Source organism: Ptychodera flava, chromosome 6 (assembly GCF_041260155.1).
Source record: "Ptychodera flava strain L36383 chromosome 6, AS_Pfla_20210202, whole genome shotgun sequence".
Classification (NCBI taxonomy): Eukaryota; Metazoa; Hemichordata; class Enteropneusta; family Ptychoderidae; genus Ptychodera; species Ptychodera flava.
The window spans coordinates 1,006,331-1,034,150 of NC_091933.1; the positions used below are offsets into that span (position 1 = coordinate 1,006,331).

At 36.3% G+C, this 27,820-nt stretch overlaps 1 protein-coding gene across 1 annotated transcript; it reads left to right on the forward strand.

The window, feature by feature from the left end:
* Positions 1-6,424: 6,424 nt before the first annotated feature.
* On the forward strand, positions 6,425-27,135 carry LOC139134550 (wnt inhibitory factor 1-like). Its single transcript, XM_070701429.1, has 8 exons — positions 6,425-6,898; positions 7,572-7,723; positions 17,164-17,266; positions 23,071-23,214; positions 24,273-24,377; positions 24,699-24,794; positions 25,121-25,216; positions 25,848-27,135. The coding sequence occupies exons 1-8, from the start codon at positions 6,778-6,780 to the stop codon at positions 25,958-25,960; spliced, it is 930 nt and encodes a 309-aa protein (XP_070557530.1). The 5' UTR covers positions 6,425-6,777; the 3' UTR covers positions 25,961-27,135.
* Positions 27,136-27,820: the final 685 nt, after the last annotated feature.

A 27,820-nucleotide genomic window follows, 5' to 3' on the forward strand; every position in this document is an offset into this window, starting at 1 on the left:
AGTTAAGTTTAGTTGTTAAAAATACACCAAGGTCTTTTACAAATTAGTTGGTGCGAGTCAAGATAGTTTGTTTAACACATCTGTAAGGAAATATTTTTTGACCTTTTATTTCAAAGTGAATGAAATACATGAACATTTTTTAACATTTAATGACAACTTCCATTTGTTCGTCCACTTCACAACCTGGTTGATATCTTGTTGCAGTTTGACGCAATCGGACATATCAGTAATGGCCATAAATAACTTGGAATCGTCAGCATACAAAGATAAATTTGCATGGTTCATGCATTCAGACATGTCATTGATGTAAAGTACAAAAAGGAGCGGACCCAAAATAGACCCTTGGGGTACACCTGATGTGACATGTCCCCATGATGACAGTTCCCCGTCAAAAGCTGCCCTTTGTAATCGACATTCAAGATATGTGGAGAGCCAGGTTAACAGATTACCACTTATACCATATGACTGAAGTTTATGAATTAATAAAGTATGGTCGACCGAGTTAAAGCTTTTGAAAAATCCAAGTAAATAGAGCCAACCTGCCCTGCTTTGTCCATCACTGAGCTGATATAATTAATATAAGATATCAGATTTGTCGTGGTCGAACGGCCGCTGACAAACCCATGTTGGCTTTCACATATGACAGATTTAACATGATTAAAACGATTATTGTAAACTAGTTTCTCAAAAATCTTACTAAATAAGGGCAAAAGCGAGATTAGTCTGTAATTTCCAACCTCAATTCGGTCCCCAGCTTTAAAAATAGGGACCACGTTTGCCCGCTTGAATATAGCTGGAAAAACACCCTGTTGCAAAGACCTATTAAATATAATTTTAAGAGGAACAGACCGCTCTTCAGCGCAGTTCTTTAAAATAATTCCTGAAATGCCGTCAGGACCACATGCTTTCGTCGGCTCGATCTCTTTCAATGCAGCCAGTAATTGATCAGCTGATATGTCGAAAGTGTTAAGACATTGCAGGTCCTGGAGTACTGATTACATTCTGGTATAAGCTAATCTGTCACATTATCTTTAGTAAAAATGGATTGAAAATATTGGTTTAAAAGTTCAGAAACATCTTTTGAATTTTCGGCCGAAGTCCCCTTATAATTAACAGTAGAGGGTGATGACCTAGTATTAGGCTTACTATTAACGAAGGACCAAAAACGTTTACTATTTTCGCTGATTGAATTTTGCAGTTCAAGTAAGTGACAATATATTTCGTTTGTATTATTTTCATTATACGATTGAACTTCATTTAGTGCACTTCAATTCTTCTGTGTCTGTGTGTGTCTGGTAATTTCTACCCTAACAATTACGAACAGTATTTACAGACAATTTACTGATAAACAATTGCTGATTCGACTAAATCGAAAGGATTTTTTAACCACAGTTTTCTCACGAGATACTTTTAATACAAAAACAATGTAAAAGATTTTTAAAAGGCTATGGACTGGTTTTGTCACAATTTGAACAAATTTGAATGCGTTCATCTCATGGTGCTGTAAAACAAAGGGAACCCAGAAAGCTTGTTGTTGTTGTTGTTGTTGTTGTTGTTGTTGTTGTTGACAAATAAAATTCAGTGAACATATCTAGTGTGTTGTTGTTTCAAACGTAATGTTGATGTCACAAGAAACAGTACAAGGACGTTATCATTATTTAACCCCTATGCAACTCTCTCCGAACGTAAGAGTGTATAAAACATAAACCACAATACAAACACCAACAACCAAACTTCTTGGCCCCCTGTGCTAAAAAACTGCACACTGAGGCATTTTAGAGAACTTCATTATCACTGAAAGAAGGGAAGCACGTTTAAGAGCGATTAAAGAGAAGAGAGGAAAATAATGATCAAAGTTCTGGACAATACAATTGGAACCGTTTTTCATTGATTCGAGTTTTGTCAAAATTTCATTTGCCAGCGACTGTTATTATGTAGTAATGATGAAGATGACGAAGAATATGATGGTGATATGAATGTTTGAATAATAGTCATGATGACACCAACCATACCATAGAGATACATAGACCTGATTACATCATTTCTAATGATAGAAAAAAATGGTGCAAAAAGTAGATTGATGGTGCGTGATGATAACATGAGAAGATTAAATGAACACGTTTTTCTTAATATCAAACAACAGTAAGTGCCGCGTCGTTGGTCTATTTATAATAGTCCTTTGCAGAGAGAGAGAGAGAGAGAGAGAGAGAGAGAGAGAGAGAGAGAGAGAGAGAGAGAGAGAGGAGGATTAGGGGAGAGAAAGGCGTTTGTTGGGTCAATCATTGACCCTTGCTCCATGGACAGAATCAACAGTTCAAAATATTTGCTTTCAAGTTTGGTCTATAAAATGACCAGATAATATCTGTCAAGCAGAGAATGCACATCGCACTATTTTATTAGCAAAGGAAATAGTTTAGATCAGACAACTTTATTCGGTTAATATTTAAACGATGACGTTTGTTAATGACAACAAAGTCAGCTGAAAAATCCAGCTGTTTAGGTCTGTGGTAGGATTACTACATAAATGATAGCACTCACAACGTTGTGTTTCTACCAAGATATGGCTTTCTCTTGATTTTACTTTCTTTGATACATTTCAAAATTACCCACACGTTATGCTTCTCGTCTGTTTTATCTCACTTTGCTTAGTTGTATATATTTTAGTCAACATTTTTAATGACCATACAATTTTACCTTTGCTTTAGGATTGATTTCACACCTCGCTAGAGTGTTTGCTTGTTTACTGATTTGTATGTCTTATCAAACATTTATCAAACAATCAACCAAATCTTTTTATAGCAATTTAGCAATGATTACCATTGCAGAACTGACATCCACAATACAAGAGTAGAGGAAAGTCTATTTAAGAAAAGGTAAAATAAGAAGAGAAAAATAAAAAATATTGATTGACTATGTCAATCAGCATACAGCTCTGTTGATTGTTACGCCCTGTTATGTTGGTTTTAAAAGTCTGAAATCTAAAACTACGACTAGACTACCGAAACTTCTTTCTGTTCTTGTCGTTCAAGTTGGCACATTAAAATAATCGAAGAAGTTAAAATACAATTGATAAACGGTCCATTTTGAACAGTTCCATTTTATGAGAAAGAACAGATGTTGCCGACTTTTGTCTGGTTGTAGATGACATCAGTGTTCTGATCCCAACTTCTCACCAAGTGAGTAACCGAAATGTTTATACTCGTTGAAAGTTTCTATATGAGAAACCTCTGTGATTGTTGCTGTGGGAATACATGCTGAAGTGGAGAAAACAAACAATGCAACAAACCGGCTTACGTAAAGCGTTTTTTGTCATACACCTGTTTATCTGCACACACAGATCTCCATTGGTTAAAAAACCTCAAAACCAAACAACCAACATAAAATTCACCAATCGTTACAAGATTTTCTCCGTCAGCAGATCTGATAGTATGGTGTTCAACGTCGGGTTAGATCAACGGATAAGATACGTGCAAGTGTATGGTTGGCTTCCAAATGTTAGTGCACAAGTTAAGGTAAGGATGGCGTCCTCCGCTCCCTGTCTTGTCCTTAAACTGTAAAAGTTGTTTTATCCACGATTTTGTTCCCGGTCATCTTTTCAAATGACGTCATTGCAAGATAAGTGGCAGCAACTATCCTCAAATCGTCAACGATTGTATGGATGTCTTTCCTTGCGACAGAGACTGTAGCATAGCTGCATTCTGACCTTGGAAACTTTTTGTAGGTCAAGGGTAGAAAATGAAATCTGTTGCACATTTGAATTTGTAAATTCTGGGGGTCAATTCTCCCATTTTTAATCTTAACACCATTACATGTCTATAGCATACATTCATTCTGACATGTTCTGACCATGACTATATGTCAATTTTTAGGGTCAAGTTCATCATATTTTAATCACAGGTCAGTCTACATATTTTTTGAAAAATCACTGACAAATCTCTCTCAGTTGTCTTTGTATTTGACTTTTAGACGTATATACTTATCAAGTTTTCCCTGATTGTTGTTTAGTTAGCATGTTCAGTGGATTAATGAATGACAGAGGGACTTGAAGTCGGGGACCACTTTGAGGTCTTCACAGACGTGCGTTGTTCTTTCAAGCAGTATTTGTTGATTTATACATGAATTTCATTAACAAACTTTCATCTTCTGTATAGTATTCTAAACTGTATTAATATTTTGGCATAAAGCTCCATTAGTTAATTTTTCCCTATTATTTTTGAAACGCTTATCAAATACACTTTCTTTTAATACTATGAAAATCATGTCGAAATCGTAGTGCTCATCTATCTGCACAGTCTGTTTACACAGAATATCCACAGTCTGTCCACAGTCTGTCCACAGTCTCTCCATACAGTCTGTTTACACAGAATGTCCACAGTCTGTCCACACAGTCTGTCCACACAGTCTGTCCACACAACTTGTCTACATTGTCTGCACAGTCTGTCATGTTTTCCAGTTATGTGTCAGTTATGTTAATTATTATTGTTGATAAATAAATTTCAAGTCCCGTCCAGAACGCTTCAGTCCACGATGACGTTGCTTACATGTAGTTATACGATGCTTTGTGCTTATAACATGCAAAGTAATGACTTTATGTTTAAACACTTTTGTGAGGGGAATAAGAAAAGTTGTTACTTCATAAAAACAAATACTGTAACTATTTTATCAAATGTTTGGCTGCATTCACAAACCCCTCTGGCGGGGATGGGGCGAGGGAGAATCCAAAACAAGTTCTCTGATTTTTTTCAAATGTCCCTTGTAACAAACTAAAAATCAGTTTAAATGCCCCCTTCTGACTTGCTATAATTTTGAAATCCCCAACAAAATAAAACTGGCCTGACTTTGATATGGAGAGATTTTTTCGGCGTGTGTATGTGTGGGGGAGGGGGGGGGTCTGTGTGTGCGTGTTTCTCTTTCTTGGAAGGAGAGCGCTGTTTTGACATGTTTTCTCTTTCAGGAAAACATCTTGTAAAACAGAAAAACAGTTTGGAAACAGGATGACTTCCCTCAGCTGCCAGGGAAACTGAACGTAATTAACATAATTGTACTAAAGGGAAATATTAGCTGTACCGTTTTGCCAATTTTCCAGTACGTTTTGTTCTGTGTACCAACTGCAGTTTCCTTTTCTACTCCACATAAAATGCTAGAATGACAAATATTCCGTTTGGCAAAATATTCGTGTATGTGCTGGGACCCTAATTATTGTCATTGTGAAACATGAATGCTGGTCCAGACTTGACAATAACGATGTTGACTCTACACATATGACTGTGTTGAGAAGCTATAGTGGACTTTTCATCACGCTTCAGGCAGTAGAAATTGCAATAGATACACAAAACAATACCACCAAAAAATTAGGCAAAAGTTAGTTATAAATGGACAACCACACACATATTTCATTTCAATCAGAGACAATTTTGTTTCTAGTCCCATACCCAAATCCCTTCAAATGCCCCCCCCCCCATACCCTTGATATTATCAAATTTCCCCGTCAATTCTCCCCAAAGAGGTGTTTGTGAATGCAGCCTTACTATTGTCTCTTTAATGACGAAAATTATGTAATAGATAATTACTGCCCCCTCGCACAGTTTCTGGTTGAAAATCGCCGAGGTCGTAGGCCTCGGCGATTCTGAACCAGACACTCAGAGGGGGCAGTGATTATTTGATTTAAACCACAAGGTCACAATTATCACATAGCCCAAACAGCACATCTCAGTCGCAACGTTTGATTAGCTTCTGCAGAACCGACCCACTCTTTGTTTCTATTGTTTGAAGTCAATGGATATAAATCATAGTGACCAACAATGATTTGCATATTGTGAAAGTGTCACCTGGTCACAGCGAGCAAGGTACAATGTTTTTGTATATTCATCTTCGATTTCCAAAACCAAGTTGCTCAGTAGAAATCGCTTCGTGGATTAGTGGTTAGCGTGTAGGGCTATCGAGTGAAAGTCTGTTGGGTCTTGGTGTTAATGTGAAATATGAGGGTTCTGACAGAATCGCCCGGTAGGTTCTGACAGAAACAGAGCAAATTGAGGAAGAGGAATTAATGGAATTAAAACAATGCTGAGAACGATACTGTGACGTAAGGAGTGTTATTTAATCACCAATAATTCCTTCTTGAAAGAAAGTTCAATTCTTTAAACATTCCCTATAAGTGTTGCCCAAATTCCTGAAATATCCTTTTTCATTTTGACGGATAAACACCGTGAAACCTTCATATCTTGGAGAAACAATCTATGATTCCACGTAATGGTGTATATACGAACCTACAACAAAGTGTTAGTCATTTAGTTTCATCCTGTCCATTCTCTTACATGTAAAAACGTCTTCCACAAAGTGGCTGCAAGTGCTCTCAAATGACCGTTGACCGTTCTATTCTTTATGGGGGTGAGCGCACTGATATTAGGGAAGGACACAATACATTGTTCCACTTAAATCTCCATGGATACTAGTATATTATACGAGTAGTTGCGACTTAAAAGCAGTGAAAAGTAATTTCCTGTTCGTTAAAATTGACAAATTCGTGTGAAAGCCTTATAACCTATGTAAATAGCACACCCTCTTAAAAACTGAGTCGCTCTACGCACAGTGTCAGTATCCAATGAGATGATTACGTACCATAGGCACCATTCTACAGAAAAGCATTGAGAGTACAGTACAGTCTATCCGTTGCTGCCAGCTGTCTTAAGCTGCCTTGACCTGAAAGCATATATGAACAACTAAACACGTGAACAACTGATACATTTTATATGTTTTATTGATTTTTGGACAAGTCCGATGAAAATGGAAAAGTCGAACGTTGTGTTCTGGCTCGTGATTTTTCTTTACTCGTTTACTTCGGCAGAAAAAGCTAGGGTTTCACTCTGGCTCGATGCCCACCAAGTACAACGTTTGGCTGGTACGTATTCCTCTTTCATCTCAAACTTAACCACTGGTTTTGAAAAAGAACATGGAAAACTGCAATTATATGCACAGCTGCATCCTGGTATTTGCTTGAAGTTTTGTGAAAGCTTATTTTTAGAAAAGCATCCATTTCTCTAACGGCGTGGTGTCATCTCAGTCAGGAAAGTTTGTAAAGTACTGATATAGCTCGTAATTTTGATCAACATTACACGTCAAACCTTCCTAAGGGTTTCCTCTGGTCACCGGACGATATCTCCTGATTTGCAATTTTGACGGGCAAACATTAATATATTGAGTATGTGGGGAGATAAACCTTACAGATGAACAATAAGAGAGACATTGGTAGAGCAGTAGCTAAATACGAGCGGACTGCTAGATCAGAAAGGAACAGCACAACAATGACCAACGGATCACATACTTGATAAGTACTTTCCGAACCAAATTCATGTTAAAATTAATTAAATCTTCCTGTCCCTATCACTATTGTATTTACGGTCTGTCTTTGATTTTAAGCCAATTTCCAGAGGTACAGGTCAATTTAAGTTGACGACAGTCCACTTTCACAAGATAAATGCTGCGCTCAGTTTACTTAGCTTGAGGCCTTAAATCTATTCTGGCCCCTAAGTTTGTACCACCAACTTAATTTTACTTTTTGCCTCTTATTTTAGGAATTTCCACAGAAATTTTTGTGATTCGCAATGGAACCCTTGCTCCTTTCTTGCAAGATCCGAATTACGACAAGAATGCCGCGGATGAGACGTTACCGACAGTCCCCGCTGATATTGAAGCCTTGACGATTAATTGGGAGGCTGGTTACAGGGTTTGTAACATCTCTATGTTTTACTGTGTCTCTCATCAGGTCGTATGCGACATTTGTCGTCAGGGCTTAGCGTTGATAACGAACCGTACAGTTTTGCCATTAACTTTCCATACACGCGCGTTCAATAATTGATTGGTTGCATCAGGAGCTTGTTTGCAGGAAACAAAATCTTTGAGAATTCACAGGCTTCAGTCCTCGAGGGTTCGTCCTGTCTTAGGGACCGTTCAGTTTTTACGGCCGGGGGGCCCGGCAAAATCCAGGGGGGGGGGTCATTGTAATTTTGGAATCTGCGAAGGGGGGGGTCATCGCTTTTTCACTGGTAGGAAAGGGGGGTCACCACATTTTCAAAAACATAATACCAACAATAAAGTTCACTTTATGCCATGGCCATGATCGACCCTCTTTACCGGCGGGCCGCCTTCGGCGGCCCACTACAATAAATATACATTTTGTATTACCCATGACCCTCTTAACGGGCAGACGCCTTTGGCGACCCACTCCAATTAGGTTTACTTTATGCGATGGCCATGATCGACGCTCTTTACCGGCGGGCCGCCTGCGGCGATACACTACAATAAATTGACTTAATGTAATACCCCATGGCAATCCTAATGGCCGCACGCCTTCAGCAGCCCTGTCCAGTAAAGTTTACTTTATGCAATAGCCATGATCGACCCTCTTTACCGGCGGGCCACCTTTAGTGGCCCACTAGAATAAAGTTGACTTTACGTAATGGCCCATGACCCTCTTAACCGGAGGGCTGCCTTTGGCGAACCACTCCAATAAAGTTTACTTTATACAATGTCCATGGACATAAGTTGTCTATGGAAATGAAGTTAAAAATTGCCTTACAGTCGTCCTAATTAACAGACGTTTCAATGGATGTGGCTGAGAAGTTTGTGCACTGGCATCTCTGCTACACGAATAAAGTGCGCCGCGTACCGTAGTTCAAATCCAAACCATGCGGGTAAATTTGACATATGGGTTTTGATTATTTTTCAGCGGGGGGGGGGGGGGGGTCATCAAATTTTTTCGTCTGACAAAGGGGGGTCATCTTTTTTTCACGAAAAATGCAGGGGGGTCTATATTTTTTTGAACACCGGCGACAAGATTTTGCCGGCCCCTCCCCCCAGGCCGTAAAAACTGAACGCTCCCTTAGAGCACCCTATACTGATTATTTTTACGGAAGGAACTCCGGATAAAAATAATGCCAGTGTATTGCACAAATCTTGCAAGTCACAACAGCGACTGAAGTAAGGTGTCTTAAGTTTGGCTAAACTACTAGCTCTATTGATGAAGTACAGTGTACCAATCGTATCACGTCAATTGTATAGCAAAATCGACTTGTTGGGCTGTGCAATCCTGATCACCGAATATGATCGTTCAGAGACCAGCACAGTGTGTATCTCAAAAAAAGCTTCGTCGAAAATAGTGATACTTGCGAGTTTAAGGTACGAAATAAACTACACAGGATAGTCTGCAGAGCACGGTTAATAAATGATCTTATTATAGTCATCTATAGAAATGGACAAACTGCTCACAAAATTAGTAAAACTTCTAAGAAGTGTAACATGAGAGATGTGACCTACATGGCTTTTATTCTACCATGATGTGAAAACCATCGTGTTGGAAATTTACAGTGAAGGCTTGGACAGAAAATAGATCATCAAGTGATGCTGGCGAGGTCGTGCGTACAGCTGTAGGCATTTTCCACATATCATACTCAATGGCTAATTTTGTTGGAAACTCTATCTTGTACTGGAGATAGGAAACTTCAAAACATATCAAGTAAATTGTCTGTATCTTGTGACAGCCGTCAACGGGATGGGAGATATACACATGTCTTTGAGTAGTGAATTGAAATCCAAAGTACTATTTATTCTAGTTTTGACTGGTCAGGCCATTTTATCAAATAACTCATTGCAACATAATAAATCAACTTGCTGTCACATAATTTCCACGATTACATCGCAAATTTCAAACGTTTACAATCGGCTTTTTCGTCGAACCGAGAACACCTTAAAACAGTCAAAATCCCAAAAACTATTGAAGCAAGACACTCTTGATAAATTTTGTAAGAAGTTTCTTCAGATGTACAATCAGGCCGTCTTCTTTTCTTTCATATGCCGTCAATTGAGATTTGAATTTCACTTCAGTCATTGTCATACCAACAGACTTGGGGCAAGTCTAAGCTCATAACAGCTCGAAACCGCGTTTTACAATAGTAGTAGCTCACATATAGTGCTAGCTAGCGACCCAGTTTGTTGTTTTAATCTTTAAAATAGTTTTAAAATTGTAAGCACCATGAGACCTTTATCACGAAGGTCATTAGAGGTCAAAACATCCATACCCTTCACGAAATAGCAAACTTAATACTTGTATCTGAAACTTTAAAACCCGAGCACAAAATCAAAACCCCTGAACCACTAACATGAACAGATCTATGATTCACTTGTTTCACAGATTTCGATATTACCATGGTGCAGTACTGTGTTCCTATCCCAGACAGAAAAAGAAGTTAATTCAATAATTGAGGTAGTCTGCTACTCCATGATCCAATCAAAGGTTAATTGTTGTACAAACTAACTCCGCTAAATTAACTCCGCTATAAAACTCATAGTGCCAATAGGTTTCGTGAGATGATTTGTGTTGAATACATATAATATGGAAAACTCTTGTCTTCTGACACGAACACTGTGTGGCCAGTCTGTACACATACACATACCCACATGCCGTGGCTACCACAGTACCAGTCAAGTAGACTTACATGAAGTCAGTTTTTAGCTACTATAGACTATAGTCTATAGAAGCTATTGGGATGGGTATCCGCCCGGCGTCCGTCGTCAGTCTGTATGTATGTATGTATGTATGTATGTATGTATGTATGTATGTATGTATGTATGTATGTATGTATGTATGTATGTATGTATGTCCGTTTGTGAGGCGTCCGTCCACTCAAATATCTTGAGAACCGTAGTACTTACTGATTTGATATTTGTTGTGTAGATGAAAAATATGATTTTAGAAACTGTTTTTTTTTAATTTTTTGATATTGTTGAAAATAGGCAAATTAATGCCAAAAAAGGTGTTTTTGGTAAAAAATCTTCTCCTTCATAACCGCTGGTCAGACAGCTTTGTTATTTGGTATACAGGTTCCTAGGGATAACTCAACTTAGATTTCTTCAAATTGTGATGAAATATGCAAATATGTATTTTTAAGGAATTTTTTTGTCATTTTTGGTCAAAGTTTGACTTACATTGTATGTAATTCTTGTACTGTATAAACCCTATCAATTCACCCAGAAAAAAATAATTAATATGATTTTAAATAATTGAATTAATTAGGAAATCATCAAAGCCAAAATAATTTAGTGTGGAATTATCAGAAAGTTCAACTTTTTTTGACAGTTCATAGTGAATTGAGGATTAAAACATGTAAAGGCAACTTCCTGAATCCCAACTTTGATATATTCTGAACCACCATTTATGTTATCTAAAAGAAATTGCTCATAATAGTTTGTCATGATAGGGTGGTCAAATAAATAGAGATAGAGAAAGTTCTAATTTCCATTTATGGTTGACTTGGTAAGGATAAAATAAGATTACTTTTTGAGGAAAAAAATAGAGTGGTCAATTAAAAGAGTGGTCAAAGTGATAGGGTTTTTATGGTAATGCTGGGCTGTAAGATTCCTCATGTGCTATTATAGCAATTATGCAATCTGTGTAAACAGTGCAATGAAAGTGTAACATGATTCCTTATAATGCTTTTGATGACCTTGAACTTCTTAAGTTTCAAACATTTGTCTCTTCAGTGTGCTTTCTCTGAGTACGTACAGTCTCAACTTATTCAACAGAACTTACTTACAATGTTAATTTGAAAGTTAAAATGTGCTTGGTTAATAGGATGAAAATACTGATATTAAAAGATAACCAGCTCAAGATTCTTTATAATCTGACAGATATACTGTTTTATTATGACGTAAATCTTGATTTAAGCAAGTCTTGTTTACTTTAATTAGAATGTAATTAACTCTCGTTTATTTGCTATTATAGACTAATATAGTCTGATGAAATATGCAAATCTGTATTTTTACGGAATTTTTTTCCATTTTTGGTCAGGCCATCCTGAAATGAGCTATCAAAGATATCCACCTTCTTCATCAATACATGTGTCACAAACACAGCAGAGCTCTGTCAACTGTTGAGTCGCTTGTTTTTTCAAAACCGCTGGTCAGACAGCTTTAATATTTGGTTTACATATCCCTAGGATGACCTTAGTGAGATAATTTCATACAGTCAGGAAATACTTAATTTTGTATCCATGTCTATAGTAGCTTCAGGGACTTTGGCCCTATGTTTCTTTAACGCGAGTGTCAAAAGCTTAAGTTTTCGCAGAGACTCAGAGACTGTACAGATGCAGGCCAAAGTGGCACAATATGTTATCGTCAGTTTATCGGCAAATGCAACTGTTGATATATCGTCTTTCTATTTTCTGCCCAGACATGCGCATTGAATACACTTGGTAATTGACTGAGTGATAACACGCACCGTGTTTGTTTTGCCCTGAGGTATCTATTCACATGTTTCACCACAGAGGACAGAAATCAGTCCCCTGGGGTGGGGAGGGAGGGTTTTTTGTGCAACGGTTTACCATATTTGATTTTATTAATTTTGACTGTGATATTTTAAATAAAGAGTTCAACTCAAAACCGTCTGAATGCTTTCTTTATTACTACAAGTAATTTTATTAATTTTGACTGTGGTATTTCAAATAAAGATTTCGACTCCACACCGTCGGACTGCTTTACATATTACTGACAAGTCCTTATCTCCTCTCCAACTTGTGTATACACCACTGTAATTGCTCCGAAAATATTGCCAACTTGTTAATCCGCTGTCCGTATCAGCGGATTAATTGATTAAGTCAACACCACAGCCGTCACATACATAGTAAAATAAGGACCTACGTGTGTGACGGCTGTGGTGTTGAACATGTGGTGTTGAACATGCAGAGGCCTGTCTTCAAGGGAGGTGTGAAATGCTTCATTTGTATAAATACTGAAAGATCTGGCAGCCTCTTCCGAAAGGCGAAACAGTCGACAGATCTAACTTTTAGAAAGTGCAAATTTCACACTTTATTCCCTAAATATCCTACAAATGTGCGAAAGATGACCGAAAATGAAAAAAATGCGTCCTGGGCCACTGGTCAATCCTTCAGTTGTATTGAAGACCATTTCATGGGCTCTGCACATTCTCGCGAGCCAGAGCAATAATTTCCGCTCCGCTGACCTACGCAAAAATCAATCTCTTGACGGGTAGCGCTGAGCTGTTGCCGTAAAGAGGCACGTGGTTTACGACGATGGCTCTGCAAAGGTGAGGGTCATCTTGAAAGGATACAATTTTTAATTGTTTTTTTTCTTTTTTAAATTTTTTACAAAATGGCGAAGTCCCTACTGGTGGTGAAGATATCGAAACAATTACAGAATTACATTTTTTATTTTACCCGATAAAAGTGAGATGTTTTTTTAATTAAAGCAAAGTCGGCAAGAAATGGGAAGTCTTAACATCAGAGAGGTTTTTGACATTACTGGAATAGTTTTCACAATGTAAGGTTTACTGACCACCAGTTTTTTTGGGCCCCCAGGAAAGTGAAAGAACACGTTTTGCCATAATTAAATTTTAAGCTTCCCCAAACACCATGAGATGCACACGTGCGTCCGGAAATTATTCCAGACAATTGCAGAGAATACTTCATAGCCATGATATAAATTATGAACACACGATCCCCATAAATTTGTTACAAGGCCATTTCGTATTGCAGGATTCATCAATACAGATTTCATCAGATGACAACTTTCCAAATGTCAAATTTCTTACATTTCCATATGTCTGTATTTTTATAAAATCATATATATATATATATATATATATATATATATATATATATATATATATATATATATTTATATATGATTTTTTTATAAAATCATGTATATTTACATATATATACATATATATATATATATATATATATATATATATATATATATATATATATATATATATATATATATATATATATATATATATATATATATATATATATATATATATATATATATATATATATATATATATACACACACACCAAAACTTGCTAGTGTATTTTCTCGGGGAGGGAGTAGAGTGCTCGATACAGAAATTGCAGTGCAATATTACAAAGATGGGAACACATCAAGTATATTTGGTGCCTACTAGAGTTTCACGCATTCACGCGACCGTCAGATAGGTAGATTTTATAGGAAACAAGGGTCAACTCCTGTTTCCTACATTAGTCTTAAGCGAAAACGAGCCAGGTTTTCCTATCACCAATATTTCTCAGTATAGAGTCCCAACCCAGACAGCGGCTTCAATCTGTACTCGGACTTAGACGGTAGAGGCTCATTTTGTCCGACAACATGATATACAATGAGAGTGATTCAATGTGGAGAGTTTAATCTCCTTGAAAACCACGTCTTTAATTTAATGGTTGCACAAACAGCAAAGTAGACACCAAGTAATTTCAGTGTGATAAAAGTATATCTAGCCTAAATACTTTTAATTGGTTGAATCATGTGTGGTAAATCACTAGCTTGGTACAAGGACCACTGAACTTTAAAGAACGACTTTCCACTGTCTTTATTGTCTACGTTCTGACAAGAACTTTCGTTTCCATATGCCTTTTCTATGAAATATTTCACATTTGCTACTGCTCATAGAATATCGTTCACGCAGATATGAGAATGAATGATACAAACACCCTCAGTAGCTTAAACAGAAACCTGCTTTAGGGCCTCCTTTATAGATTACCATGTCATTTTCAATGATGTTCTATGGCATGGCCGTTTTGATTTGTAAATGATATTGCAAAAGTTATTTAAATTGTGTCATGATTTTTTATCGGCAATAGTACTCTAACTACATAAATTTCTCTATGCATGTCGGAGTTAATGTATTTCTATTTGTCGTTATCTTCCGAGGAAAAAAAATTATTTCCCCGTCAGCATACTTCACTTGTTCCTGAGATACTATCCTTTTTTGTTTGCCTTTATCTGAAATACACCGCTATCACATATATCCAAATTACAAAGTTTTTCCTTTAAGTTGCATTTGGCTTTAAGCAGCGTCGTGCACGTATTTCGAGGCACTTTTCTTAGCCGGCTGATCATCACCATCGGCTGATAGAGACTCTTGTCGAGTACTAGACCAGCCGGCCAATCATCTCTATTGGCTGATAGCGATTCTTATCGATATCGAGTAGACCAGCCGGCCAATCATCTCTATCGGCTCACAGAGATTCTCATCGAATAGACTAGCAGCCAGTCACCTCTGTCAGCTAGCCCGTATACAGATTCTAATCGAAAAGACCAGCCAACCTACCATCTCTATTGGCTGATAGTGATTCTTACCGATATCAAGTAGACCAGCCGGCCAATCATCTCTATCGGCTCACAGAGATTCCCATCGAATGGAGCTGCTGGCCAATCATCTCTATCTTCCGATCGAGATTCTTGTCGAGTAGACCAGCCAGCCGATCATATATCGAATGATAGAGATTAGAGAAGTACATGTATGCCATATTCTGGTCGAGTAGACCATATATTTGGTACAGCGAATTTCGTTGACGTATCTTTTTATCGACATTACCTTTAGTTCTGCACTGCTATTTGTCGTAACTCAATTTGGAGAAGTATCTGACGTAATTGGCCATTCTCAAACCTGCTACACTGCCCAATTATGTTTTTGTCGCAATTTTCGTACATCGTTCACAATAAAAGACTTTAAATTGTAATTCTAATCGTCGTTGAGCACATTTTCAATTTAGAAAGTACATCTACTCCAAAACTATCTGATAGTTTAAAAGGAACAAGCCTGGTATCAGTTGATTTAAGTCCGACGGGGAATAATATATAAACCAAACTAGTAATTTTATCTCAAATTGAACAATATTGTTGATGTCATCCCTGGAAATCCATGTAAAATTGCAAGGCTATCAGACAGACGACTTAGAAAGACAATTTTGGACCAACAGTTATTATGAAAAAAATATCGAAAATGTCAGTTTCCGAAAAAGCAAATTTGACCAAAAATAGAAGATTTTTACATTATCTAGTTACTAATTTGCATATTGAATTAACTTTCCAAATTAGGGACATAAGACTGGAAGGATAATACAAAAGTTTATGAAACTTACTGTATATTGATGAGACAATTATGTCGTTTTAGTGAAAGATATTTTCCATTTTCATGTCTGCAATGTATACTGAAACACGTGAGCATTTTCAGTTCATATATGGTTTATTTTCTATTCGTATCTAAGACAGTTTTGAAGTTAAAAGTATTACTTTCGTACCAGATGCAAACAAGCACGTAAACTACTGCTGCAGTGATGTGCATGTGTTTGACGCCTCAAACCGTCAATTAGAGATTTATGTCAGAGTCTTTCCTCAGGGGCATAGTGCATAATGAAACGACTTGTATTTAAGCTGGGTCAAGGACAGTGCGCCATGTGCCAGCATCTGTCGAGTATATCATCGCTGAAGTCAATGGAAAAAACAGCCAAAAACTATTAGCAGATTCATTCGCCTGGTGCACACACAATACCTCTAGTGTGAGAGGATAAGGAATAAATATCCTTCGTGAAACGTTGTTGGGAAGAACCTTGAGAATGTTTGGATGACGAAAGTTACCTGGGAAAGTAATTTCAGTTGTTGTACATAAGCTTATCCGCTGTACGTAATATGAAGCATTGTGCGTTTTACCAGCAAATGTATTACACGTACATCGACAGTTATTCCATCGGCACTCAGTTATGTTATTTATTGACTGTGAAAAAATGCAGGAGCAATAAAATCATGATTGATATGTTACACAACTGATGGGATAAACTGTGTTGGGGTCATACGCAAAAAAGTAGCTGTATCACAGCTCCCTTGTGGTGGATGGCGGAGAGCCTGTGTAGTGTTGAGTGACAAATCACAGTCGTCTGTGGTAAACTGTAGTGCCAATATCGTACAAGAGGCATAAGATGGAAGAAAGTGAAGCCCATCAAATTGCATTTACTGTGTTTTCCACTTCATTGCTATAACATTTACTTCAAAACCAATAATTGATTTAGTTTAGCGGCATTTGGAGGTATTTTCCTGTGTTTTGACATTTCAATTGATTAATCTCTGACACGAAATCTAATTTTCTTTCGACGCGTGGTAAATACTGCCGTTGACGATATCGACCTAACACCGTGGTTGTGGCTTTGTAGAGTGTCAAGTTAATTCTTATGGTACCTCGTATACCGCCCTATTATTCTGACATCGAAAGCACACTGACAGATACATTTTAAAAATCATGTTGTGACATCATCCATCTATTGTCCTAAATATTTCACTCTTTATTTTCCACAGTATCGGTATTCGTTTGAGGAGTTGATATCCACCAATCAAGTCATGATGGAACACCCCATATTGAGCATTCCACCATCTTCTCTTATACCAAGGGCTCGCTCAGGTTTGTGTTGTACATGTCTGCATGTCTCAAATTATTTTGCTAATGTCGGAAATGATAGGAATGTGGGTTTAGCTTTCAACACTCCTATTCATCTAAACTGTGCAGGTCACCATTCTCTTACCATTTACTTTATCCCTTGTATTTCATTGCGTTTCAAAAATAAAATTATTAACTTGTTTATGTTTGTCGTTATTTGAAGATGCATGATGAAAACATACAAATAAACTGTACGCCAACATGCAAGCAGAAAAATTTTCTTTTAGAGTGCGGTGTTATTCAAAATTGGACTTTCATCATTGGAAATTCTCCTAGGTATGTTAGCTAGGGATGAAATGTTTCTAAGGTTCATTGATTTACAATTCATGGAAAAATTTTGATTTGCTACCGCTAATGGATGTAAACAACGACTTGCACTTAGTGACATGTGCGGCCGATTTTATGCTCGAATAGTACTTCCTTACTCCAATTAGACACTGCCAAAACATCACTCTTAGTTTATTGTAATGACATGGCCTAACAGAGTTTCATGGTAATTTCATGCCTTTAATTGGCAATATTTGGCCATCCACAGTACTTCCGTTTCTAACACAGAACTCAATACATAATTTGGACGTGCTCCATTCTGAAACAAATTTCTGTAGTGATTGAAAGCTGTAGTTCTTGAGTGTCAATGAGGAGAAAGAAGAGAGTATTTCCACCAGACTGGTGTAAAATGCCTCAAGCAAAGTAGAGTATTAAATGAGCTTTTTATTTTTTTGAAAATACGAAGTGGCAGGTTTAAGAGGGTAAGTCGATTTGCGTTTGCTTTTGAGTACAGTAAACATCCATTCGGATGACTCCAATGATACTTCACTTGAGCCCAGTAGTCAGAATGACTGTCTAAACAATTATTTGGTACCGGCGTATCGGATTGTCATGATGAACTTTTTGAGTCCAACTTGTCACAGAAGGTACTTTTTTGAGTCCGACGTGACACAGCAGGTATTTTTTGAGTCCGACATGTTGTCACAGAATGAATCTTTCGAGTCCGAAGTATCGCAGCAGGTATTTTTTGAGTCCGACGTGTCACAGAATGGACTTTTGAGTCCGACGTGTCACACAATGAATCTTTTGAGTCCAACGTGTCACAGAAGGTACTTTTATATCTGACGTGTCACAGCAGGTACTTTTTGAGTCTAACGTGCCACTGGGCATTCAATCATGCAGCAGTAATAGATACAATTTTCAGAATTTGTGTTCAGAAGAAGACTTAGTATCGCATTGCTTCAATTCTCAACTCATAACTTTCGTTCCGGACTAACTTTCTCATCTGCAAGTCTCCTCTCTTTATCTTTCTTCGTGATTTACATAATCGTTCAGGGTTTAACTATGTCATGGTGTTATATTATATATTCACCTGCCTCTTCAGACGTGCCGCATTTTTCCTACAATTTGAATTCACACCAAGTTTTTTTTCTCTCAAAACATTCGCTGCTGTTCCTATTCATCAGTCAGGGGTCCTTAAACTTCCAGCTTTATGACCCTGCTGGCTTTATAGGATCAAAGCTTATTTCCTATACAGTAACTGATGCATACATGTCGATCAATGTTCTCACAAATTGGAGGCACATACCTTAGCCCTATTCTTTCCCGTTCTGACTCACGTATCGTAATACAAGAAGCGAAACTCATTCGATACGGAAAGTGTTTTCAATGTGAACCCGACCCTTTTAAAAGCGTTTGGACGTGCTTTCGTGACCTCCTAACTGCCCAGTCTGGGTTCAATGAGAGCCTTTGTACAAGAACGGCCAGTGGCAGACATATAGGGAGGTTGTGTTCCTTCTGAATAGCTTTTTAGGTATTACCGAGTTGCCGCTCACTCAATATAAATGGCTTCATTCTAGTTTTCCTCTGTTTCAATGCCATACGTTCAGAAATTCACTTTCCTTTATATAATTTTAATATTAGTAATTTTTAATAACTCACTTAATATAAATGGCTTCATTCTAGTTTTCCTCTGTTTCCATGCCATACGTTCAGAAATTCACTTTCCTTTATATAATTTTAATGTTAGTAATTTTTAATTTCGACGCAATCTAAAAGCTTCACAATAATCACCTTTGTCAGCGTAATTTCCATTGCAAACTACGTTGTATGATCTGGCATCATACTTTCAAAGTAATAAATTTTGTTTTCAAAGTTTTGGAAGACCCAGCACACATGTGTATTTATAAATATTACAGGCTTTCTGAGTTCCACATTCTGATGTGACACATTCCAGCTACTCGATGTTAGGGGAGACATTGTTGATTGTGGCCATTGGAAATTTCTCGCAAAGAATTCTTTCATCTGATCTGAACTGAGATTGGATTTCTACAAAATCAATCCAAATGACAAAGTTATTCCACATGAGAAAACATCCGAAAGAAGAAAGTCAACCGGCATATATGTACTTTCAATTTTCAAGTCATTTATACTGGGCTTCGCAAGCTTTGCAACCTTGACTTTTTAAAGCTATTCCATTTGGTATTTCAGTCTCAACTGATTTATATTCTTTCCACAATAAACAACATTTTGATGAGTTGATTTCGATTCAAATGAATGAGAGAGAGAGAGAGAGAGAGAGAGAGAGAGAGAGAGAGAGAGAGAGAGAGAGAGAGAGAGAGTGTGTGTGTGTGTGTGTGTGTGTGTGTGTCATGAGGAGCTACAACGTGCGACCATGGGACTAACTTCAAATTCAGACTGTTCCTTATAATTCTTTTCATATCGGTCACATTTTTCTCTGAAAACGCTTGTCCAGTTGTGATCATACTTGGTTTGCTAGAAATGCCTCTTTTCATATATTATTCCTCAATGTAGAAAATACTTTGGCCATGTTCTACATGTATTTATCGGTACAATATTACTCTACATGTATTTATCGGTACAATAATACTCTACATGTATTTATCGGTACAATAATACTCGACATTTGAGCTACGACTTTCATATGTTTTACGTAATATTGTTCATAATAAATTATTTTGACTTCGCATTGATAATATTTTGTCTGTAAATAATACAAGGAATATCAAATATAACTTGGCGCTTTGTGAAACATCGAAGTTAAACGGATCGATTACTTCTTTTTAATCAAAGAAGAGACATCTGATCTGTAAAGGACCTGTGGTGAATTTTTAAACTTTGGTGTCATTAAACAACTACAACAATTAACGCAGTCAAATTTTCAAATTTCCAAATCTTTCTTCGATCCAAAACACATAAATAATTTCTTAAATACGAAAAAATATTTCATCAATGCCATATTTTCGTTTCCAACTATCTACAACTACAAGCCGAAATATTCCAACTCTTACCGGCTAACGAACAGTTACTAACAATAAAAATCAATGACCATCTGTACCATCATAGACTGAAAATGGCCATTTTTCTATGGTCTTCGGTACGGTTTCATAAAATTTTCATAAAATACTTGATGCTATTATCTACATTCTCAGTCGTTGAAACTTTCGCTGACACGATACCTTAATTAATGTTTTCCCGAACCTCCAGATATGTGAAAACAGAAAATGAAGTTGCAAAGTCATGATTTAATTATTAAAGTGAATAAGGACTATACATCAATAAGACAGCATCAGATAGAAAATATCTCAATATCTATAACGTATTAAGGTAGAATGCACTTCCGGGAAAGATATTCGGACTCTCAATTTTTGTCGGTAGTTTTCTAGTCTACAGCTTGAGGGCGCTCGTTTCGAAGCTCGTGGAGAAAGATATATCTGGAATACTAGAAATCTGTCGTTTAAAGGCAGAGCAATAGTAGCTAATATGCTGGCTGCATCAAAATTATGGTACCTGGCATCATTTGATCACGTACCTAAGGAAATTATTAATGAAGCAAATAGTAAATTATGGAAATTTATTTGGAGAGGTAAACGAGAAGTTATAAAAAGGGGTATTTTCATTCAAAGATATGATGACTGTGGCAAAAAAGTTGTCGACATTGAAGAAAAAATTAATGCACTCCAATTAAAGTGGCTTATGAAACTATTTGAGAAAATCCAGATAAGGGGACCCCTAAATGGGCCAGCTTATCAAAATATTTCATAGCGAGTTATGACAATAAACTTAATAGTGATTATCACTACCTGCATCTCAATTTCAAAGTCAACAACAAACGAACCCCAATGGTGTATGGGGATATGTTAAATACCTGGAAGTCACTTAGACTTACAAGAGTGAATCTGCCAACATCAAAACAGAATCTTCTTAGAGAAGTTCTGTGGTATAACGACAATATTAGAATGAAGGAAGTGTCCTCTTTTATGACAAATGGTCAAAGAGTGGAATTTTAAGGCTTAGGGACATCTGGAATGATGACAGAAATGACTGGCTTCAACAATGGGAAATAATTGCAAAAATTAGAGGAGGTACAAATAGACATGTGCAAGAGGAAATCAAAACAGAGTATGAAACACTCCTCAATGCTATTCCAGATTCCTGGAAACAAATCATTTCTTCAAACATCCAAAATGAAGAAAACTATGATATCTTAGACTTAGAGAATTATGGTCTGACAAAAAGTGAGGTCAAAACCAAGTCACTTTATTGGAAATTAGTTGATAAGAAATGGCATGCAGTCAGAGGTCAGATTGGTCAAAAATGGGCTGAGAATCTAAGTCTTACTGACAGTTACAAAGCTACTCTATTCAGCCGTCTTAATTCAACAGAAATTGTCAGCAATTCAGTAAATGATTTAAATTGGAAGATTTTCCATCGAGGCCTAGTCACAGGAAGCTTGGCCAAAACTTTCAATTTAAGTGATGGGAAATGCCATATTTGTGGCCAAGAAGAAACACTGGAACACATCTTATTTGAGTGTAAATATGTTAAAGAAATCTGGCAGAAATGTATTTCTTTCTTTGTCAGAAACCACAACTTTGATAATAATATCAATATCAAAAGATTAGCAATTGCAGGAATCGAAAATGATAATAATGCAACATCTGACATTATTTACTGTATTACTTCCTTTGTAAAATATACAGTTTGGAATATTCGAAATTCGGTTACTCTTGATGGGATTAAAGTTTCCCTTCAATCCTATGTCATGCAATTGAAATGTCATCTCTCCTCATGGATGAATACATTGTATTTCATTTATAAGATGATGAACAAAACTGAGGATTTTATCACAAAGTTTTCAAGCCTTGTAAGACTGGAAGGAGAAGAATGCATCCTGAATGCATTCATATGATGATCTTTGTAATCAAACAGCTAATTATTTGTTTTTTCACACAAGACGCATTGTAATTTTAACGCATTCACAGTTATGTAGATTTGTTTTATTTGTGACTATGTTGAAATAAATTTATCTTTTTCAAAAAAAAAAAAAAAAAAAAAAGATATTCAGTCTTAGTTTACGAAAATCGAAATTTTATTTTTTCCCATAGAGTTGACAGAGGGATAGCGGCCACTTTGATTTTCAAATATCGGGAAATGTTCGGTAATTTGTTTATCTAGCACTTAACTTTCCACGGTGATCCTCGAGCTTTATTTTTGATTTGGTAAGAAAATGGTGGAAGGGACTGTGGTTGAGGAAAGTTTGAGCAAACTTTATTTGAGTTTAAGTATTTCGAGGCGCGACTATCTTAACTGATAAATGTACATCTTATAAATAATGCAGTCAGTATTAAAGACTGGAGAGAGACAAATGTCTATCAGAGGTATACTGTGATAATTTCAATTTGTATATAAGGTCTGTAATATTAGTATTTGTCCCGATTATTTCTGCATTTCTCAGGATGATTTCGCCATCTCCTTAGATTTTCAGATCATGTTCCAATGCACAGGTGAAGAGGAAGGTTATGCTGCTGTAAAGATCACTCTCAGAATTAGTGACGTCAAATCAAATCAAGAAATTGAAGCTTCTCCGGTAGAAGTCAGATTTCGCAAGCAGTGTCACAAAGGTATACCAAGGAGTTTCTTTCTATAACTATTTGTTGAGGAATAATATGATCGGTGTTATCATAGCAGATTATCATATTTTGTCACTCAGGATCAAAAGAGTCTTTCACAAAGTCATTTAAAAAGTGCCTGCAATCGAAACCAAAACTTTATGCTGAGTGGTAGGAAGATTGAATCTAAATGTAACCTTCTCACAGTACTTCACTAAAACATGGAGGGTACAAAATGATAATAAAACTTTGAACTGTATTTTAAATGCTATTTGTCACCGAGCGATACTTGTTCATCGGTAACATAGAATCAAGTAGATATCAGGCGACAGGTTGCCAACAGAATTTTCTGACTTTTCAACACCCATCAATCATTCTTACTCAACCAGGCAAAATGTTAGAAATGATCTTATAATCCCCCAAATCAGACCTTGATCGGGTCAATTCAGTTTAAAATTTGCAGGAGCAAAACTATGGAACAGTATACCACTAAATATTAGAGATATTAATTGCCGGTCACATTTCAAGCGGGAGTACAATTTTTTTTTTGAAAACAGAAAGTTAATCACACAGATGGCATCTTAGTTATGAGTACCTGTGCTTGTACCAGTTGAGGTGATTTGAAAGATTGAATACAGTATGCCCAGTGATATGTTTTATTACTAACGTGTAGTTAGGGGGTTGGACTAAATTAGTTGTTGGACAGCTATTTTCTAAACAGTTCCACATTACTGGGAATAAAGAATTCAATTCAAACTGAAGATTTTTCTCAAAGTCTCTAGCCAGGCCTTTCAAATAGAAAATTGCTGTATCGAAGTTTAATTCTTTAAAGAATACCATCTATTAAGGATAACTATGTTGTTTTCTGTAGCAATGCTCAACTTGAGGAGCAGGAAGTTACAGGGGGAAGGAGCTGGAAGAGATCTTGAAAATTTGACCAACGTGAAACATTAATCTGCAAAATACTTACCTGCATATCGAATTGTCCAAAACCACTCATTGACAGTTGCATTGTCAGTAGTTTTGCTATCATCCGTTCACTTAATAAAAACTCATCTTGTTCTTGACAGTGACAACTGTTCTCTGTAACCCACCGTGTATAAATGGTGGTTTTTGTGATGAGCATGGACTGTGTGACTGTCCAGCTGGATTTTATGGCCCTACTTGTCAACAAGGTATATCTCTCCATCTTGATTTCAGATCAGCACAAAGCTGTACCTTTGTTTTAAACAGACGTCAAACAGCACATCCTGGAAAGTCTACCTGCTTCATCATGTAGAAATTATGGATACTTTTTGTTGTATTTAGATATTTATTTTGATTATTTATTTATTAAAAATCATATGATAAGCTTGCAATTCAAGTATATTAAGTATAAATACTGATATAAACTGATCCAGAATAATTTATTCTGTAAATTGAATTGAGAAAAATTGTAAAGTTGTGAAATGAATACAATTGTTCATATCCTGATGATATGTTTTCATTTCTTTCAGCTCTGTGTCAACCTCATTGTTATAATGATGGAATATGTCTCTCTCCTGGTGTTTGTATCTGTCAAGAGGGTTTCCATGGCAAACAGTGTGAATTAGGTATCTATAGGCTTTCCATAAATAGAATGCATTTTTTTTTATAAAGTCAATCTCATTCACATATGTAAATTATGTCAAAATAAGAAGTTATCTTTCTTTTCCTGTTCTCACTTCATATATGTGTATGTGTAGGAACAGCAGGTAATGTATTGCTACTGTTTTTTTGCTGTGTTTGATGTTGTAGATAACATCTTGATCTACGCCAAGGTAGAACAAAAACACAATGACAATATCATCATGTCTCTCAATGAAAAAGAATACATTCAATATCACCTAAGACTTCTCTTATAATTTTGCTAAGACGTTACAAACTTTTCCTTCTACAGGTATATGTGATTATTCTTGTGGACCCAATGGTTTATGTGTACAGCCTGGAGTTTGTAAATGTCACAGGAACTGGTATGGAAAACGCTGTGACAAACGTCAGTATATTACTTTTACTTCAAAGTTGTTTTACGGAACATGAGCAATCCAACAGTTTCTGATAGATTTCTTCACTATTGTAATGTAGGATGATGTAAAGTATCAATGAAGAGTGCTTGGGACATGCTGGACCATACATTTTACAGAAAGTTTGAAGTACTTGATGAAATGTTAAAATACTTTTCTAACACAAGTTCTTAAGTTTAATGACCTTTGTTTGTTGTCTCCGCTGTAAGTATGCTCATTTCCTTGTCAAAGACAGAGATGTATGAAAATCAAGTTGATGAAAAAATGACAGTGATGTCATGATGTCATGATGACCTATTGTTATATGAATGGCAACGGTGGGTGAATTCAAGACAACCACACAGTTTTGTTCAATTCATTCAGTGAATTGCCATTCTAATGATCCATCCATTCTGGTCCGGGAACCAACCACCCAGCACATGTGGAATGCATTTGCTCATGCATATCTGTATATCAAGTAAAGCTTAGCTGTGTAAAGTTTTGAACTTTGGACAAATACATACTCCATGTACCTCACCCTTCATTGATGATACGTTCAAATTTTTACCTTTCTGAAATTCATGCATCAAATCACAATTAAAAAGGATTTTACTTCTTTTACAGGAAATGTGAAAGCACGCTTTCCAACTCACCACAAGAAATGTCCCAAAGGATATCGCAAAAAACATCACAAAAGGCAGAAAAAACTGAATTTCACATATAGGTACTTTTGTTAACTATTGACCACGCTATTCTGTATCAGATGGAGGGCTATATTTTGCTGTAGGCTTGATGTAATGTAAATATTAGAGTGAGTTTAAGTAGACAAGTTGTATTTTGATATCTTCTAAAATTTCTTATTTAAAACTTTACAAAGTGAACACATGCATCATGAAAGATTCTCTATTTAATTTTAAAACATTTCCTTAAGCCCCTAGTACTTTTTCCTAGTTGTCTGGCAGATTGTATTTAACAATGAGTACAGCCTCATATCAGACATTATTGTTGGTAAATGAGAACTTGAAAAGAAGTTGGTACTGAGTGATATTCAAACATTTTTTATGAATAGATTTTAATTTTAATAATTGATGTAAAGAGATGCAGTTTGAAGTTAAATTGGTATCATTCAATAGAAAATGAAGACTGCAAATACTTCAAATTTCAATGGTTGTAGCTTCTGTAACAGCTTGAGGTTATGGTAATTTCAATCACAATTAACTGTGACTTTCCCTGTATTTCCTCAAGTTTTGCTCTGCTTCTATAATACAGTTTCTTGTTTAACTGAAAATAATAACATCATGCCAAGAGATCAACATGTAAATTTTACACGTTTGCAATGCTCAATGCTATTGTTGTTGATAAATGAATTCTAGTCAGTATTAGATCTAACTGGCCAACAATAAAAAACACAAATTTGTTCAATAGGACAACCATGATGAAAATATGTGCCTATAGCATGTATGAACATTTCTACCATGTGGCAAAGCTTCATGATCAGACAAGCTGCAGGAGGTCATAGTTCAACAAGTATTTCAAGGAACAGATTTAGTTATGCAGTGTTTGCATGGACAAGCATCATTTAATGCTGTAACTTTTCTTAGTTTTAATGCAATCAGACATTCACAGGTTATGCTCCAATTACATCATAAACATTACAAAATGGTATAGGTTTTGGATCATTGCCCTAAAATTTCACAAAAAAAAGAATTTTAAACTAGCGGCTTAATCTATTTCTCTTACTGCTATAAAATAGAAAGTAACACGATCAAAAGTATATTAATTTGAGAACCTGAGATGTGTATTATGCAATATTGATGTCTAGACTTTAAATTTACTTTATATTAGAAAATGTAATTCATCACAGTTTTAAATTTAAATAAATAAAACAAAGGCTCCTCAGAGTGTTCGAAAAGCTGTTTGTGTCAAGTGTTTCTACATGGTGCTTTTATAATGTTACAGAGAAACAAGTCGTATACCAGCTAACTTGAGTGATTGCCATTAACCCTTTCACCACCATGGTTTGTCCCAAATCCATTGTTTTCTATGGTACAGTTGGACCTGTATACAGGGAACTGAGGTGAAAGGGTTAAAACAGACAAATGTTGACTGAGTAATGTCACCATCCAATGGATACCACTGTCTGTGTAATGCACTTTTTCAGTGAGTTATTCCAGATTACTCCGTGATAACACAATTGGTTGTATTGCCCTATCTTTCAAAATAAGTTCCGTCTAGGCCATAGTGTCTTATTTTATCTCTCTAGGTCTTTAATACCTACAGTTGAGTATTCATTGCCATCAGTGTGACAACCCACCAGGTGCTCAAAAATGTGTAACTTGGCTGATAATGGGTAATAAATAAAATACCAGTACAACCTGATACATTTTTTACACCATACAATCTATTTATTGCTCTGAACAATTTTGAATAAGAAAATTGTGAGTAAACCATTTCATGCAGTATATGTAAACTTTAAACTATTAACCATCATCTTCTGATGATCCCCAAAAACTGAATATAGGTAATGAAGTCCAACAATGGTCACTGAGGGTGCAATTGTATTGAAGACTGATTTTTAATTATATGTTTGATGATAG